The sequence below is a fragment of the Gymnogyps californianus genome, chromosome 3 (assembly GCF_018139145.2).
Source record: "Gymnogyps californianus isolate 813 chromosome 3, ASM1813914v2, whole genome shotgun sequence".
NCBI lineage: Eukaryota > Metazoa > Chordata > Aves > Accipitriformes > Cathartidae > Gymnogyps > Gymnogyps californianus.
The window spans coordinates 70,580,414-70,597,930 of NC_059473.1; the positions used below are offsets into that span (position 1 = coordinate 70,580,414).

Sequence of the window (17,517 nt, forward strand, 5' to 3'; positions counted from 1 at the left end):
TTCTAATGCAGTGCCAGAGTTGTGGACAGTGTTTTTCCTGTTGCGTGTATGAAGTTACTAAAATCCAGTTTCTCCCTTCACTGGAACATCTTATGCACTGGAGCTTCTCAAAACTCCCCAGCTGCAGCTTTGAGGGCAGAGAGGGAAGAAAACTCTTATCTTCAGTTATGGTGTAACTTACTGTTTATATTAAATCAGGAGCTTGGGTGAGATGATTTAGTTAAAAGTGTGGCAACTGCACCTTCACCTAGCGTTGCAGTAACCCCTCTGGCATTCAGCTGTGTAAGAAGACAACTACAGTAAGTTCGCTTGAATAAACATGGAAGACTTCAGTAAAAGCAACAATGGAAACATGCCTTTTGAGTAGGGGTAGAGCTCTTCCACTGGAAGGAAAGCTACGGGGCTCTGCCACAGTTTTCAGTAAGAAAACAAAGGAGGAAACATTCCTTTGTGTACCACTAAAGGAAAACAGTTTGCTGCATGAGCCACTTGTTTTGGAGGCTTATAAATAAACCTTGAAGTTCGGAGATAATGAAACTATTTTCCAATAAGCATGCATAGAAGCAGACCTCCTTGCACAGCAACTAAGGTGTGAAAAAGGCTGTTGAATCCACACCCACCTGGCACATGGAATGAGAGACAACTCTTAACAAGCATCACACTGAAGTAACATTTATTTTATCAGAGTAGATGGTCCAAGTTAGAAGTACTCATGCAGTCGAGGGGCCTGGCAGCTGTAAAGAACTTCTCCCCAGTTTGTGCTGTGTGTGAGCACTTCCACTGAAGTGAAAGTAAGGCAGAACCAAGATTTAGCAAGGTACAGGCACTTTGTTCCCAGTTCAAGCAGGGAAAAAAAAAGCCTACATCAGGTCCTGGTCCCCCCCCACCCCAAAAAAGCCTCATGTTTGTTAAACAAAATGTTGTAAAAAATAGAAAAAACCCAAGATACAGAAAGTCAGTGCTCCCTAACCATACACTACTAGTTTACGTCATCATATGTAAGACCAGAAGTATAAGAAATCATAAATCAAAGCTTACTATTAACAAGTGTTCAGTTACCTGGGATATGTAGCGATATGTATAATACCAAGTATTTGACAGCAGTACAGTAACAGTCTGACTTGGTGTTGCCAACTGTGCCTAACAGCTTGTCTAACCATGTAGTTAAACCGTTGCTTGTAGGAAGTAGCATAGGAAAGGTATTTTAGATTCCACGTTACCTGGTTACATAAAACAGTGATTTACAAAAAACTCATATACCAAACGATATTCTAAATAAATAGTTCATCTTCATGACTATATACAGAGTCCCCATGACATTAGTTATCCAAGAACAGCATGTCTGTGTCCATGGGTGCTGGGGCAAGTTCACATAGATAGAACAGCGTGGCCTCGCTCGCTTCTGCCTCCGTCAGCGGCTCCAGCCGCACCAGTTTGCTCTGGGTGGGCTCGGGATCCAGGCTGCTCTCCAGGAGCTTGTCCACTTCCAGGGCTTTGTCAACAGAGGAAGGAGTTTCAGCCACGGAGCTCCCGCTCTCGACGGCAGAGACTGGGTTCCCATCAAGGAATGCAAGGAGGGGAAACGCGGTGTACTGTATGAGCTGCTTATCTAAGGGAAAAGAAATTCCCAAAACATTATCAGTTCACGTGCCTGTCTACGTGCAGAAGGAAAAAACAAAATCCAACCCACAGAATTTATTTAAAGAATCATTAATAACAAACTTTATAGATGTTTGTTTTAAATGAGTGATTAAAGAACTGTTATGTTATTTTTTAAAACAACGCTTGTTCAACTGTTAAACTGTTTCAACAAAACTCTACCACTAACCTGATTTGGGCTTAGAAACTTGTGTTTCCTGTGAAGCCGCTGGGCCAGCATTATTCTTGGTAGTTTCTATTCCCTTTGTCTCCATCTGGAAACGAAAGCAAAATCTTAAACACACGCTTAAAGCCTTTTCCAATAACAGTAGAGCACAGCTGACCAACTACGAAAAAAAATCAAATTTTTATTTGCAAAGGGATGCAGTGGTATTGGTTACCCACACTAGCAGACCTTGGCTGAGAAAATGTGAAATGGAAACACAGGCTTACTCAAGCAAGAACCAAAACCAATGCTCATAAATGAACAGGACAAATTCAAAGAGCTGGATCTTTGCTCTGCTGCTTATTCTTCTGTTTCTTTTCCCACCAGACAATACAGATGAAACCACTCTGACAAAGTGTGTACCATGTTTGCAAGTGCTAAAACCTTAGAGGATACAAAAGTCAAGGGACTGGTACAACGTACAGGTATTGGCCTCAAGGTAATACGAGTTTTAAAGGACATTAATTAGCATGCTTTTCCCTTTTCTGTTTAAAGCCTAACAAATGGTGAATTCAGCTGCAGCCTTCCTCTTCTCATGGAAGTCTTCAAAGCCAGAGCATGAAAGAAGTGCTATTATACCAGTAAAGAAAACAGTAAAGGATGAATAAAGTTTGCATCTCTCACTACTGTGTACATTGAGCAATGGATTTAAGACTTACTTTGGTATTAGTGATATGATCTGTGGGATTCATCTGCACGGAGCTTGTAAAAAGCTGAATAAGACAAAACACATCAAGTTTTAGGTATCTCAATGTTGCTATTAAGAATACAAGAACATCACATCTGCATGTACGAGAATAATCCCTGTGCTTAAAGTTTTCACCCTCTATCAGGATTAGAGTTTATTTATAGGTAGTTACCACTTTTGCAAAGACGACCTAGCTTTGGAGTGTAATGGTTTGGAATTCCATGAACCTCAGTCACAAAGGAAACAACTGCATTACGTCTAACTTAGACTAACATGGTTTGCTGCAGTCTTAAAATACCAATTCCTTCTTACGTTGCTGCATGGAGAATTCTGTGTACAGTAAGGAAGAACACACCCTGGTCAAGTTTGCAAGTGACACCAAACCGGAAGGAGTCATCAATGTGTGGGAGAGCAGAGCTGCCGTTAAGAGGGATCTCAGCAAGCTGGAAGAGGGGCTGACAGGCACTCCATCAGGTTCAACAGCCAAACGCATTTAGGACACAATAACCTCATGCATGGGCCCAGGTTAGGGAACAAACGGACAGGGAGCAGCTCCTCGGAGAGGGACCTGGGAGTCACGGTAGACAACAGCCTACCACGAGCCAGCAGCATGGCCTTGCTGCAGGGAGGCATGCTCTGCTACAGGCAAAGCACAGCCAGGAGGTCAGTGGAAGCAATCATTTCTCTCCGCACAGCCTCTGAGGCCGCTCGGGGAAGAGTGTCCAGTTTTAGGCCTCCCAGCACGAGAGTTTTCAAACTAGAGGGCGTCCGGAGGGCCACAGATGTTTGGGGGCTTATGACATACGAGAGGCTGAGGGAGCTTGGCTAATCTTGTCTGGAGAGGGCAGACAAGGGAGGATAACTGCACTCTGCCACTGCTTCCAAAGAGGTGTTACGGAGAAGACAAATTCCACAGAGGTGGACAGAGGACAAGAGACAAGAGTTACAAGCTGCAGCAGGGAAAATTGTGACTGACATAAGGAAATTCTTAACAAGAAGAGTCAAGCACTGGAACCGGCACCCAAGAGGCTGTGGAATCTCCCATCTTTGGAGATTTTAGAATTTGAGTCAACAAGGTCCTGAGCAACATGATCTAACTTTCAAGCTGCCGCTGCTTTGAGCGAGGGGGCTGGACTAGATGACCTGCACAGGTCCCTTCCAACCTAGACCATTCTACTCGATATAAATCTGAAGAGAAATTGAGAACACATACATACTCCTAAGAAATAACCTGAAATGGCAGAGAAACTTGTAAAATAAATGCCAAGAGCCTTTTTAACCCCAGTTCATTGAGAAGACCACAGATGATATGCTGGGCTATTTCAAAGCAACTGTATTAATCTAACTGGTGTCCGAGTTCATGTAGCAGCAAATATAAGCATTATTTCATTAAGAAAGCCATTCTTCAATCAAAAACTTAAGCATTTGCTTGAGCAGTGGTGTAGCACTGAGAATTATATCAGTGCCCCAGAAACACATGTTCATAAATACTTATAACTTTCCTTTTTTAAAGGAAAGAAAGACCAAAAAAAAAAAAAAATCTGTTGTGTTTTAAATCTATTTTAAACAGTAACAACCCACACAAATATTTTCTGTAGTGTATTACCAAAATACTTAAAATAAACATTGAAAATTACATCGACCAGGAGATCTGGATCTATGCTGAACTGTCGTCCTGACAACATAGCTTGGAAGTCCTCTAAACTGCAGTCGATACTGTCAAGATAATCCAGAAGTTCAACTCTAGAAGACAAACAATATTTTATTGCTGTATCCCTTAACAAAAGGAAGAGAAATTCACAATTAAGCTTTACACAGATGTACTACATGCATCTAAAAATCTTCACCAGAACTAGAATGAACTAAGTCTTTCATTAGAAACAACCTCTAGAAAAAAAAGAAAACTTTTAGCCTCTTTAGAGGAGAACCCAAGTAAAGCAGACAGGTGCTCCGAAACAGATACCACATCAACATAACACGTGACATGACATTAGCAGAGATGCGATTCTTGCATCCAGGTAGCCCTAATGAGTCCCATCCGCCTGCAAGAGCTACGCAGATAAATCCTGACAGTTCAAACAACGATATCCACAACATTACACTGTCAGATTATGCACCCCAACTCACTCGCTTCATGATGAAAATCAGAGGTCCCATCTTAAAATATGTAAAACAGAAGGATCTTTAGAAACCAGCTGGAATAAAGGTGACCTATAAATTTAAAGTTCTCCATAGAAGCTACTATTCAGTTCTTTTTACTTCAGTCAAACAATCAGTTCTAATACTTGAAGAAACAAAAGACCAGGCTACTCACTTTCCAAGAAGATTTATATTCTGTGAAATGACTCCATTCTCATTGAGTATGGAATCCATCATTGAGACCGGATCTTCTGCAGTTAAAGTTGACTGGTTATTCAGCTGTACAGCACTCGACATGAGTGGGCTTGTACTCTCACTGACAGGGCTGAGGGGATCGTTAGCTGGGACAGCAACTGATTCTGTGATTTTATCGCCTTGAATTACAGGGGAATATTCTTCTTCGTTATCATCTTCCACAATTACAATATCGGGAGAATGACTACAGCTGTAATATGAGACAAATGAATTAAAGCATTTCATACACTCATTTAAATTGGTACTATTCCACAGGTTTAGTTACTTCTCATTTTAGTTAAGCTACTACAAGGAAATAAACTTTCCTACTGCTTTTTAATATGAAACACAGCAAGATACTCTAAACATCTATTTTCCATTGATATGGTGCTGTAATACTCAATACAGTTAATAGAGCTCAGCTAGCAGACACTGTTGTGCTAGACCACAATAACAACTACTAAAAAGATATAGGAACACTGATATTTTTTGCATTAAAACAACTATAAAGCTCGCATATAAATGTAAAGTATGTATGAAGTGGACCAAAGCATATGAGGCCATCAAACTAGACAGACGATATATATTTTGCATCTTTCCTGTTGAACAGAATCAACTCTGGAGCATCCATAACATAAAGGATCTCAGTCAACAGTGCTGTAGTTAATTAACCTTGTCATGTATACCAGGAAGGCAACCTAAAAACCAAGAGAGCGCCTCAAATAATTTGCTTTCATCCATATTCTGGTTTTCTTAACCCTTAAGTAGCTGTTATTTGTGCTGCCTCTCTATCACAGCCTTATCTTCGTGAAGCTTTTCTATCAGAGAATGCATTCCCAGACATCAGCTGAACAAGAACAACAGTACTAGTTCAAGTATAAGTGAGAAATATCTGTTTTATTCCTTGAGGCATAATACAGGCCATATCAATACAATGCAACCCAGGAAGAGAGTTGCATCTTAATCCCTGGACCAAGTTTCAACTGCTCACAGCTGAAAGATGAACTGCTTCTCTAGTACAGACAGGAAGGAACATAGTCACAAAACACTTGGGACTGGAAAAAAAAACCCTTAAATTAAGTGGCTTAATAAAGTTCAAAGACCACACCAATGCTTGACAAACAGCACGCGCAAATTATTCTCCATAAAAATCTGTAAAAACAAGGGAAGTCATTCCTGTCTGTATTCATAACCAAAAGTAAGACGACATCACTTCCTCTGTCTTTGGACAAGTAGTATATTTAACAAGGGTGCAATAATACTGACTGCTGCTTACTAGTTTCTATCCTCAGCTTATTAAAGCTCCAACAGCCAATTAACTATTTGGAACAAATCCAGAGGTCAATAAAATCAGAACCTAGTGTGAATTCACAGATGAAGCTTCTCTATGTGCAGGAGTACTGAATAATTCTGACCACTTCATTAAAAAAAATTATCTAAGACATCTGAATTATTGGATATTATACAACACTGAAAGCCAATTATCTATATAGACTTCTAGAGACTACTTACTTGGAAGAATCTGAAGTGGTATCTTCATTTGCTTCTGGTGTAACGGGAAGATTTTCTTCATCATCCATGGGATTTTCTTCATCACCCACATCCTCAGTGACATCGTAAATAATGATGTCATCTGAAATCTGTTCCCTTTGTTTTAAGCCCTCATTTCTGTTGAGAGGTACCTGAGAATTATTTCAAAAAGAGTCAGGGGACGGAAGGGCAATGAGCTTCAGCATTCTGAGTGTTATTGTATCTTACAATGCTTCAATTCTGGAGAGGTGCAAGAACTTTCCTACACCTCGGAGATTACAAGCTGTTTGTATACATCTACATTTAATAGAAAAAACATACAAATAAATGAACAAGCTGGAGAATAGCAGCTACAGAAAAAAATGTCTGGCAAATACTACAGGCATAGAAATAAAAATATACTAGCACTGTCAGCAAAAGCAACAAAAAAGCTGCGACAACAGGACTACACAAGGACTAAAAATATTAAAACAGTGACTGCCATTTAAATAGTACTTTGTTATAAAGCTGTTAATTCTGGTACCATGCTACAGCACTCATTCTAATCATTTCCCCACCAACCATTATTTGGACAGCAGAAAATAACTTTCTGCTGCATGACACATTCAAACAGCACAGCAACTTGACATGATTCTGCTGGGCTGGATGCTGCCTTTCAGAGCAACATGCTGGATCCTTGTCCCTGTATGGGGCGAGGGGCACCTAACTCCCAGAGATAACAACACAACATACATATGCTATTTCTAACAGCACTATTATTAAAAGCTAACTGCTTTCAGTGGGATCACATCAAGCTTTATTTAATACACAGGTTAACTGGCTTATACATGCTTATACTGAAAAATGAATAGTGATTATCAACACACTTGTCTTCTGAAGGAAATACAACATGGCATATCACTTCTAAAAGTTGATAGCTCTCAGTACACAGCTATGTTTTATTCCCCATAAGACAAGCTACTTGATCTGTCTGCCCCCCTCCACTCCTTCCTTCATCATAACAAATAGTACGCATAGAAGAAAACTTACATGGTGGTTACTGTCAGCTGGTTCTTTCACAATTTGTTGAAATACATTCGACTTTGTAGGTCCATTAGTGTTCAGAAGTAGAGGCCTAAATCAGAAAGAGTAAAGGAAGAAAGCCATCTCAAAACTAATTCTTTGATTTTAGTCAACAAACCATGTCGGCATATTGACTGGACAGCAAGTTTTCAAGATCATATTTACCTCTTGCGTTTTAGGCTCACTAGTTGGTTATTCTGCACCAAGGTAACAATAAATTGTACAATCTATAAGGAAAAGAACACTATTGTTAGTCGCTCTACCCTGTAATTGTTTCTCTCAGAGTACCAAGATATCTTATAGCAGGACTTCAATAATAAAATCTGCACATAAACAGCAGAACACTTATTTTGTGTAGTAACTTTCATATAGAACTATTCAGAAAAGTTAAAAATTGTGGTAGAACAGAAAACACTGCTGCTAATATCTAAAAAGAACAGTTATTCAGTTGTCTGAGGAAGGCTTTTTACATAGCAGGCGATAAGAGTAGACTTTTACACTACATCATACAGTACACAGAAAAACATCCAGTAACTCAAACTATTAGAAGAATTCTAATAAGCAATGACAGAAGGCACATAGGGATGTTGACTGTATACGTAACCTGTATCTGTAAATACTGGTTCTGGTGAAAGGCATTTTTGACAGATTCAGAAAAAATGACATGTACACTTAACAGTATTCATCAGCTGCCTTTCCTTTTGAAATGTTAGACTTTCTTCCCTTATGTTTTAAATTTAAGGATTAAATGTATGTATCCGGCTTGAACAAACTGGAAAAAAATAATCCGTAAGAGTCTCTGCTACAAGGCTGCTTTCAGTGGTGCTATTTCTGATATGTAAAAAAAAATTAAATCTGTGAACTCTTTGCATTTACATCAGTTTTGGTAGATCATAAATCTAACTGTTCAACTAAGCTAAGCTAACATATTATCAGTGGGTTCCACGCAATAATCTGTTCTTCTGAGAACTTCAGAAATATAGTCTGTGGGTCAGCTAAGTGGGACAGCAGTGAATTTCCAATACAGAACTTTGTAATTCTTGCAGTGAGAAAGAGTTTTTCCCGAGATCATCCAACACGGAGTATTAGTCATCCGATTCCTGAAGTAATAAAAAATGGATGGACCATTTTAAGAGGACCTTAATGCATGATGTACGATGCTCTTGAACCTTTCTTTGAAAATGTTTACAAGAGTTTGGCCTTATCTTCTGCTTATGTGGTGAAATACACTGAATGTTTGTTTCACAAAGATTTGTTCACCATACACCACCCTGTTGTTTTTTCTATTAAAGAGACATTTCACACACTACAAAAAAAAGTGAGTGCAAAGCGAAGTAACATGTGGCACATTATTCCTAGTTCAGAAGCACTCATTCACATACGACACTTGAATGAAGCCTTACCTTCCGAATAACTTGCTGTTGTTGCGAGTGTTTTGCTCTCAGTTCTGCCACTTCCCTCCAAAGGGATTCATTCTCTCTGTTTGAAAACGATGATTTAAAAGTCAAACTAAAACTAAGTTTTAAAATATTGACATTAATGATTTCTGTTAAAGATTAGCTGGCTTCATTAAAGCTCTGTGAAATGAGTTTTTAGATGGGGCGGGGGGGGGGGAGGGGAGTCACGCAGTCAGCAGCCTCGTCAAATAATTAAAAAATGGAGACCTAAACACAACAAATAGCCTGCAGAGAATTTCCAGCCCCTTTAAAAAAAAATAAAATAAAAAAAAATCCCCAATTTGGCAATACTTAATATACATACATTCAGCATTTAAAAATTAACTATTTTGTGTCCTTTTCTGTAACAAAGTTATCTTCTCGTCTTCCTTCTAGTAATTAAATCCTAAGGAATTAAATAAAAAAAAAAAATCAAGCATACAACTGGTTTCTGGCAGCAGCAAAGGACCAAACAGCGTAAGAACGCAGTTTCCTCTCACCACTAAAAAACAGAGTTCTTCATCTATATCAAGCCTGTTTGTCCTCCCTCACACACCTCTCGCTAGACACAAGCCACTTGTCAGCAACTGCACATCCACCTTGAAAGCATCTTTACAGAACAAGCTCTCAAGTCACATACGCAGCTGTAGGTCATCCTAACAGTTGCCTCTATTACCTCCAGTAAAGGGGCATGTTAGGTGCTAAAAAAATAATAGGAGCACAGCAGAGATGGCAGTTTTCATGAAACACTGCCATTTTACAAACCTTCGTTGCTCCAGTACTCACAGGAGTCCAGTTACTGAGAAAGTATAAAAACTGCTGTAAAGCAGCCCTTGCTATCGTATCCATGAACCTCGTTGTTTCCAACAGCATAAAGCTTATTAAAAGGTAGATAATCAATACCGAAAGCTTCAATGAATAAGGAAAGACAACATACCACCCTCCTCTCTTTTGCAGTTTAGTTTTCAACACAGATGTATGCCAAAAAAGACAGAAAATCCCTCCACTGGTGTTTGGGTTTTTAAGAAACTTTAAGCTAAGTTTTCAGAAACAGCTGTTTATATGCACTATGATGAAGCTTATTACTCACTCCTCAAACTGCTCCTATGTCCAACATACAATTTAAAAGTACAGTTCCATCACAAATTTAGCAACTGAAGTCAGGGATTCTGAACTTTCTCAATTTCTCACCAGCTTTATTAACATGTTGTCGTGGTTTAACCCTGGCCAGCAGCCAAGCACCATGCAGCCGCTCCCTCACTGCCTCCCACTCCCAGTGGGATGGGGAGGAGAATTGGGGAAAAAAGGTAAAACTTGTGGGTTGAGATAAGAACAGTTTAATAACGGAAGTAAAATATAATACTGACAATAATAATGATAATAATGAAATATAATAATAGTAATGAAAAGGAATATAACAAAAAAAAAAGAAGAGGGTGGAAAAAAAAAAAAAAAGAAAAAATCCCAGTGATTCACAATGCAATTGCTCACCACCCGCTGACTGATGCCCGAGCAGCAATTCGCCCCTCCCGGCCAACTCCCCCCTGTTTATATACTGAGCATGACGTTCTATGGTATGGAATATCCCTTTGGCTAGTCCAGGTGAGCTGTCCTGGCTATGCTCCCTCCCAGCTTCTTGTACACCTGCTTGCCGGCAGAGCATGGGAAACTGAAAAACCCTTAACTTGGGATAAGCGCTACTTAGCAACAACTAAAACATCAGTGTGTTATCAATGGTATTCTCACACTAAATCCAAAACCCAGCACTGTACCAGCTACTAAGAAAAAAATTATCCCAGCCGAAACCAGGACATGTGTTTTGTAGGACTAGGCCTTCTGATTTAGCTCCAGTTTCTACCTCAATCATTTTAAACTCATGGGACAACAATATGGATGTCAAAGACCACCCATTCTATCTTCTCATCTCTACAAACTGCCAGGTCGTTAGCAACTGGATGTCATTTCAAGCAAAGTCAGCCCTGCTCTGGGCAGGGGTTTGGACCTGATGGCTTTCTGAGGTTCCTTCCAACCCAAATTCGTCTATGATTTGAAAAGGGTGAATATGAACATTTTTACTCTAGACTGGCCAGATTCTAACAAAGACTCTTCCTAGACAAAATAAGTTTGCCTCCAAAAATTCCACCACTCAAGTAATTAGAACTGAAGACTAGAAATGACAGCATTTACTTCTTAAAACTTGAACTAATCACTGACTTCTGCCACAGAGGTACACAATCATTTATGGTTTCAAGTTAACGAAAGTTACGGAGTCCTGAGATAGAGTTACTGCTGAGGTGCTGTGACTTATAGTGCATGAGCTTATGCTCATATAGCCTGTCTCTATCTACATACTCTAAACGATTAAGTAATTTGTGACACACATCTCATTGTTGAGAATAAACCCTAATTACTAAATAGGTAATAATGCAATTCTAAAAATACTCTATTTACACTTGGATTTTAGATTCTGTACCTCTGTCACTGAGGTAACTAATGAATTTCCAAATTAGATTTTTAAACAGATTTTCATAGGCATTAACTCTTCTGCAATTTTTAGCAGTGGGGTAATGAAGACAACAACAGGAAAATAAAAAGCAATAAGCAAAGACATTAATTGTAGTAAGAAAGTATTATAAGCAATTTGCACAAACCAAACTCTGACTCAAACTAAACACAGTAACTACTTCAAACTCGAAGATGTAAAAGAGCATACTTCATGCTAAAAGCCAAGCTGAATATTCAGCCTCAGCAGCATTATGGAACCATTATTAAAGGTGTATTTAATTGCCCACTACTAGACAGTTCTTCAAACACCAACATTGCCTATTACTTTTAGCCGTATCAGAATACTTTTTAATGCAATTCTTTTATTGAAATTTATTTTCCTAAAGCAATATTTAAAGTTAGGCAATAAGAAATCAAGAGACACCTAAAATCAGGTCTTTGTCCGGCATTTATTATAAGAATTACTCAATTTTAGGGATCAGTTGCTGACGGAGCAACTTACCTCTTCAAAGCAGACAATCGAGATTCAATAGTCTCTTGTTTAATTTGCACCTTTTGAGCACTACTTATTATTTTGGAGAGATCTTCCTGACGTATCTTGTTTTCTTCAGGTCTCGAAGAAGAAACCTTTAAAAGATTAGAATCCAGAAACAACACTTTCCTTTACTCATTGTTAACTATTATTTTCTTTTGGTGATCAAGTATATTTTCTTCTAGTGTTGATAAACTATGTATTTAAGTTAATAAACCAAGCATCAAATAAAAAAATACAGCAACACACAGAAATGTCCTCTTACAGCTGTCACCACAGTAGCTTTAGTTGTTACAACCACTTGTGTACATTCAGATTCTTCACGCATTCTCCTAAGTGCTCTACTTCATCACAGCTGCTTCACAATAACCCAACGTTAGTAAGTACATCCCTCTCACCACAGTTTAACTTGCCATATTTCTATTTGGCATCTATATTCACCTCACTCTCAATAACAGCAGAGCACACTTCAGAATTACATTTAGCAGCATAACAAACATGTTTATAGGTTTGCCCCCCGTTCTCTTCAGTGGAAAGTTTAATGCTTACAGTAGCTTTATTCTGAAACAAGCTACATAAACAAGCAGATTGTTATACTACTGATGGTAAAGTCAAAGCATGCCCTGCACTTCTTCTAATACTCATCTGCAAAATGTCATATTTGCATAACTTGAAACTTGAATTTGAAACTTATTATAACGACAGCTAAACAGGTTAGATAAAGGAGCCTAGTCAAATCCCCCAAAATATCTTTAAACAAGTCAAGATATATATGAGAGCAGCGCAGTTTGCTTCCCCAAATTCCAAACTCATTTGCACTCGCAATCCTGCAATTAAACTTGACACGAACTTTCCTACTCATTCATACTTACTAGTACAAGTTTTCCACATACTGAGTTTTCACTAACCTTCCTTTTAATGTGTTCCAACAAGTCCTCCCGGCCCTGCTTAAAATACGGGTGCTGAAACTCTACGGCACCATCTCGCTCCAGTTTGACAATCCCAGAATCAACATGGACAACTTTACGGAAGCCATCTTTAAAAAAAAGAAAAAGAAAAAAACCCAAAACCCTCTCAAAACCCACATTAAGAAATTCAAACTATGCTGTTCCAACTATCCTGTTACCAGTTTTGAGGATGAGAGACAGTATCCTAGTTGCAGGGAACACAGGGCCACTGCTCAAAGGAAATTGTCTGTAACTAAACATGTACAGATCTAGAACTATGCTAGAAAGCAAAAACCCAAGAACTTACACATGTTTAACTGTCTGACAAAGCTTGCCATGTTGTTGTGCTTGAAGTACTTGGGAAGAATCTCTTTTGCGAATCTCTGTTCATCCAACACCAAGAAACTCTGGCCATTCTAAAATGAGAGACACACATTAAACTACTTAAAGACCATTGCAGAAAACACGCTGGGCTTTTAGAATTAATCACCAGATAGGAATGTTTCCTTTGTGCATGCAGTACGTAACTGATCTGCTTGCCTACAATTTTCCACAACAAAAAGTGTACAAACCCTGGAGTTGCAAAGCAACAGAGTATTATCAATTTACATTGCTATCCGTATCTTAAGGGGAACACCTCTATTGTTACTCCTTGCTTTCTCAAGAAATGAATTGTTTACCAACAATTACCACAGTTTCACTACAGGACAATACCATCAGCTTTGTACGTAGCTTCAAAGTATTGGGAAGGAATCTAACAAAGAAACCGCGCAAGGAAAAAACACCAACAAGCAGCTGAAAGTCCCTTCTGCTTTCCAGTATAAAAGCATGATTAGTTTCATAGGACTTGTAGAGCAAATGGAGTAGGCAAAGAGCTGAGGGTGTCCACTGGGTTTTGGAGCTACCAAAAAGGTAATCACCCAAGGCAATATCCCCCTCCTCCTGGGATGCCAATTGTGAGGGAGGACTGATCTTTGATTTCATCCACAGGCTTTGACTAAAATAGAAGGCTCAGCTCTTTGTTCTTCAGTGACTGTGCTCCATTAACTAAAGGACAAGTAATTGGCAGAATCCAAGTTAGCTACTTCAAAATGGTTTAGGTTTTGTCTGTACATCCACAGTACTCTCACCCCGTATTTAATGAGAAGCCTATCATCTCTGACAAACGTCAGCACTGATACTGCATCTTCTTAGAAGCCCTTTAGTTCAACGAGTCACATTTGTTTCTTACCCCCCAACGCCAGCAGTTTTATGATCCCAAGAAGCCTGAAGGACCAACCATGAGACCATGTGAAGATTCTTGCCCAAGAGCTTGTTTCTGACAAACCAGCAAGGATTTTCAGAAACAGGATTTATAAGTGGCTCACCATTGGATGAGTTAGGAGCTTAAGACTGAGAGGAGGGTAGGGATGAAAACTTCCCAGTAATGCCTACCTACCTCCTTCTGAAAATCAGTCAGTGGAAGGGAAAGGGGAAGCAGAGGAAAGAGCAGGAACAGATCGTTTTAGCCAATGCATTAATGAAACTCACCAGCTGAAGGTACTCAAACAAGCAGCACTACAGTGACCTGTGACGCCAACAGACAGCTTTCATGCAGCGCCTCACTTCGTTGTCACTTTGACATTGTTCAGGCCTAGCACAGAAAAATCTGGGAAACGCATCTACCAGTTCTTGTCGCCCTGACAGTCGTTTACAGCAAAGCTGTACAGACGTCAAGGCCTGACTTGAACTCACTGAAGCATTACTACATAGCTGAATACTGTTTTCAAGTCTTACTGTTACTGACTGCAGCATGCAGCAATCTTCCAAGTACTTCATTTGGTACTCCTTGTACGTGTTTCCACAGACAACATGTACCCGTGGCTTCACTGATGTATGTATGCAGGGAGACAAAATTTGGCTGTTTGTTTTCAGATGGTGTTTATCCTTACAGTGTAAGGATATGGATTTAAACAGGAGGAAAGTGAAATATTATAGTAACTGTACTCTTCCTCCTCTGTTACACCTGGTACACTTTCTGGTACCCCATAATATTGACATAGCTTATTTTTAAAAGATGTCATCACTTGTGCACCAAGTGATCCCAATACCTTCCCCCACACAAGAACTGCTGGATGCTGATAACATCAGCTGTGATTAGTGGATTTTCCCTCCACAAACACCCTGGCAGAATCTCAAACAATTAGTCTTTATTTTTAATTAAGAAAATAATACAAGGATACCTAATAATAGCCTTGATATGCTTACTTGAGATAAACATAAGCAATGAATATGGAAAGTCTCCATTAAAAGCATAAGGTGGCAAAAATGGCACTTCTTAAGCTAGACAACATCTGCATGTTCGTATAGCCCTTAGCATCTCTCTTCCAGAAAACAGAAAAAAAAACCTAGAAGAAAAAGCTGCCATAATCTACCGAGTCTACCCGCTTCCTTCTTCAGGAAGTACTGGCTGGTTATTGGTAACTCATCCGTAAAATGTTTAAGAAGACATTTCGTCATTGCTTGAGCATTTAAAATAAATTCAGCTGAGAGCTGCCATCTCAACACCACTTGAAGATGTTGATATAGTTTGAGAACAGGATTTTTTTAATATAAATTATTTTAAAAACATCTAAGATATAGAGAAAAATGAAGTTATTATTAAAAAAAACTGCTTAGCATTTATCTTGAGTTAATGACACTTACTGAAGCAAACTTGTCAGCCCTTCATTACACTGTAAGAAGGTGGTTACTTCCTGCCTTCCAATATTTTAAGATAAAGTTTGTGCTCTGATCCGCTACAACAGCCTGCATTTGCCTATAAAGGATTCAAGATGAAAGGACACCCAATTCAGGTTTTCCATTTTTTTAGAAAAACAATCAAAGTGGATGTATATCAACACGGCCACTGTACACGTTTAACCTGCAGTTCTCAGGACAGGGACTTCAGTTACTGAAATAAACACAGGCAGATCAACACTTGCGTCGTCCCCCGCCCCGCATCACTACTGATGGGTACCCAATTTGACTTTGTCCACAGAGGTGCTCGTCATCCACCCCCTCCCCGGCACACCCGTCCCTGCACAAGACCGGGGACGGGGGGTGCGGGTGTGTGTGTGTGCCCGCCCGCCCGCTCCAGCAGGTGGACACGAAACCCGGGACGACGCCACCCGAGCGCAACAGTTGTGGCCCCACGTGCCCGCCCGCCCGCCAATGAGCGCGGGCCGCTCCCAGCCGGCCCGAGCCCCGCCGCCCCTCCGGGCGGCACACCGCGGCGCGGCGGTCCCCGACCTCCCCCCCCCCCCGCGATAAACGCCGCTGGATCCGGATCGGTGCCCGACGGGGGAACAGCGGTCCTGTTTGGTTCGTGTCCAGGAGACGCACACACCCCGACCTCCCCATCTTCTTTTACCCCGGAGCAGGACGCTTTCACGCAGCTCCCGGCTCGCCAAAGGCGAGCCCCGTTACTTCGGAGCTCGCCAGCCCGCGGTGGAAAATCCCACCGCAGCTCCGCGTTTCCCGTGCTACGGATTAAGAGAAACCGCGCGCCAGCGCACCACGAAACCCGACCGCTCTCGGATTTCTGCCCTCCCCGCCCCCCAAGCTCAGGGACGCCCGCCGACCGCCTCCCGGGGAAGCCCCCAGCCTGCTCAGTCGGGGCCGGCAAACAGGTCCCCCCACCGGCGGCCCGGGACTGGCAGGGGACGCGCCTCCCCGGCGGGCACCGGCGCTCCTACTCCCCAGGTACCCGCAGCCGGAGGCGAGGCAGCGGCTGGGGGCCGGCGAGGCGAACCGGCCTCTCCCCAGCAGCCTCGCCCCGGGCTGGGAGGGCTGCGACAGCCCAGAGCGGCCGCACGGCGGCTCGGCCGGGGGGCGCTCCCCCGGCTCGGCTGAGGGGAGCCCGACCAAGCCCAGCAGGCGTGCCTGGCTTTTCCACCCTTCCCACGCGCGCCGAGGCCCGCTCCCCCCCCTCGACGCCACGGGCCCCGCGGAAGGCCCGCCGGCCGGCCGGCCCTCCCCTAGCAGGCCCCGGTTGCCCGCCGGGCGCGGGAGGGGCTGCCCGGCGCCGCCGGAGGAAGGGGAGGGGGCGCCTTCCGCCGCCCCGCGCACGCGGGCGGGGGCGGGGCGGCCAACCGCCGCGGCGGGCGCGCGCCGCACCTGGCTCCAGGTGATGAGCTGGTTGCTGGGGGCCTCGCCCACCAGCGCCCACAGCTTGCTGAGGAAGGCCGGGACCCCCGCGCCGGCGGCGGGCGGCGGCTGGGGCTGGGGCTGGGCGGGCTGCGGCGGCTGCTGCTGCTTCATTGTCGCTCGGGAGCCTCCGCCGTCTGGCCGGGGGAGGGGCGCAGGGGGAGGAGAACCAGACCGGCCTTCCCCCGCCCCGCCCCGCGCGCGCGCGCCTGCGCGCCCGGCGGCCCCCGCATGCGCAGCGGCCCGCCGCCCGCGCGCGTGCGCGCCGGCCCGCCGCCTCCCCGCCCCTTCCCCCTCGCGCTTTACATAACGGCCCCACGTGCGCCGCCCTCACGTGTCACAACAGCGCGGAGCCGGCCGCTCGCCCGCCCGGGGCGGTGCGCCGAGAGGGAGGCCGGCGGCGGGTGGGTCCC

At 42.6% G+C, this 17,517-nt stretch overlaps 1 protein-coding gene across 1 annotated transcript; it reads right to left on the bottom strand.

Moving 5' to 3' along the window:
• Nucleotides 1-656: 656 nt before the first annotated feature.
• On the bottom strand, nucleotides 657-17,218 carry HSF2 (heat shock transcription factor 2). Its single transcript, XM_050893955.1, has 13 exons — nucleotides 17,075-17,218; nucleotides 13,245-13,353; nucleotides 12,899-13,026; nucleotides 11,961-12,085; nucleotides 8,921-8,996; nucleotides 7,683-7,744; nucleotides 7,485-7,569; nucleotides 6,438-6,607; nucleotides 4,867-5,136; nucleotides 4,190-4,295; nucleotides 2,524-2,577; nucleotides 1,829-1,913; nucleotides 657-1,609 (listed from the first exon to the last, which is right to left on the bottom strand). The coding sequence occupies exons 1-13, from the start codon at nucleotides 17,216-17,218 to the stop codon at nucleotides 1,320-1,322; spliced, it is 1,704 nt and encodes a 567-aa protein (XP_050749912.1). The 3' UTR covers nucleotides 657-1,319.
• Nucleotides 17,219-17,517: the final 299 nt, after the last annotated feature.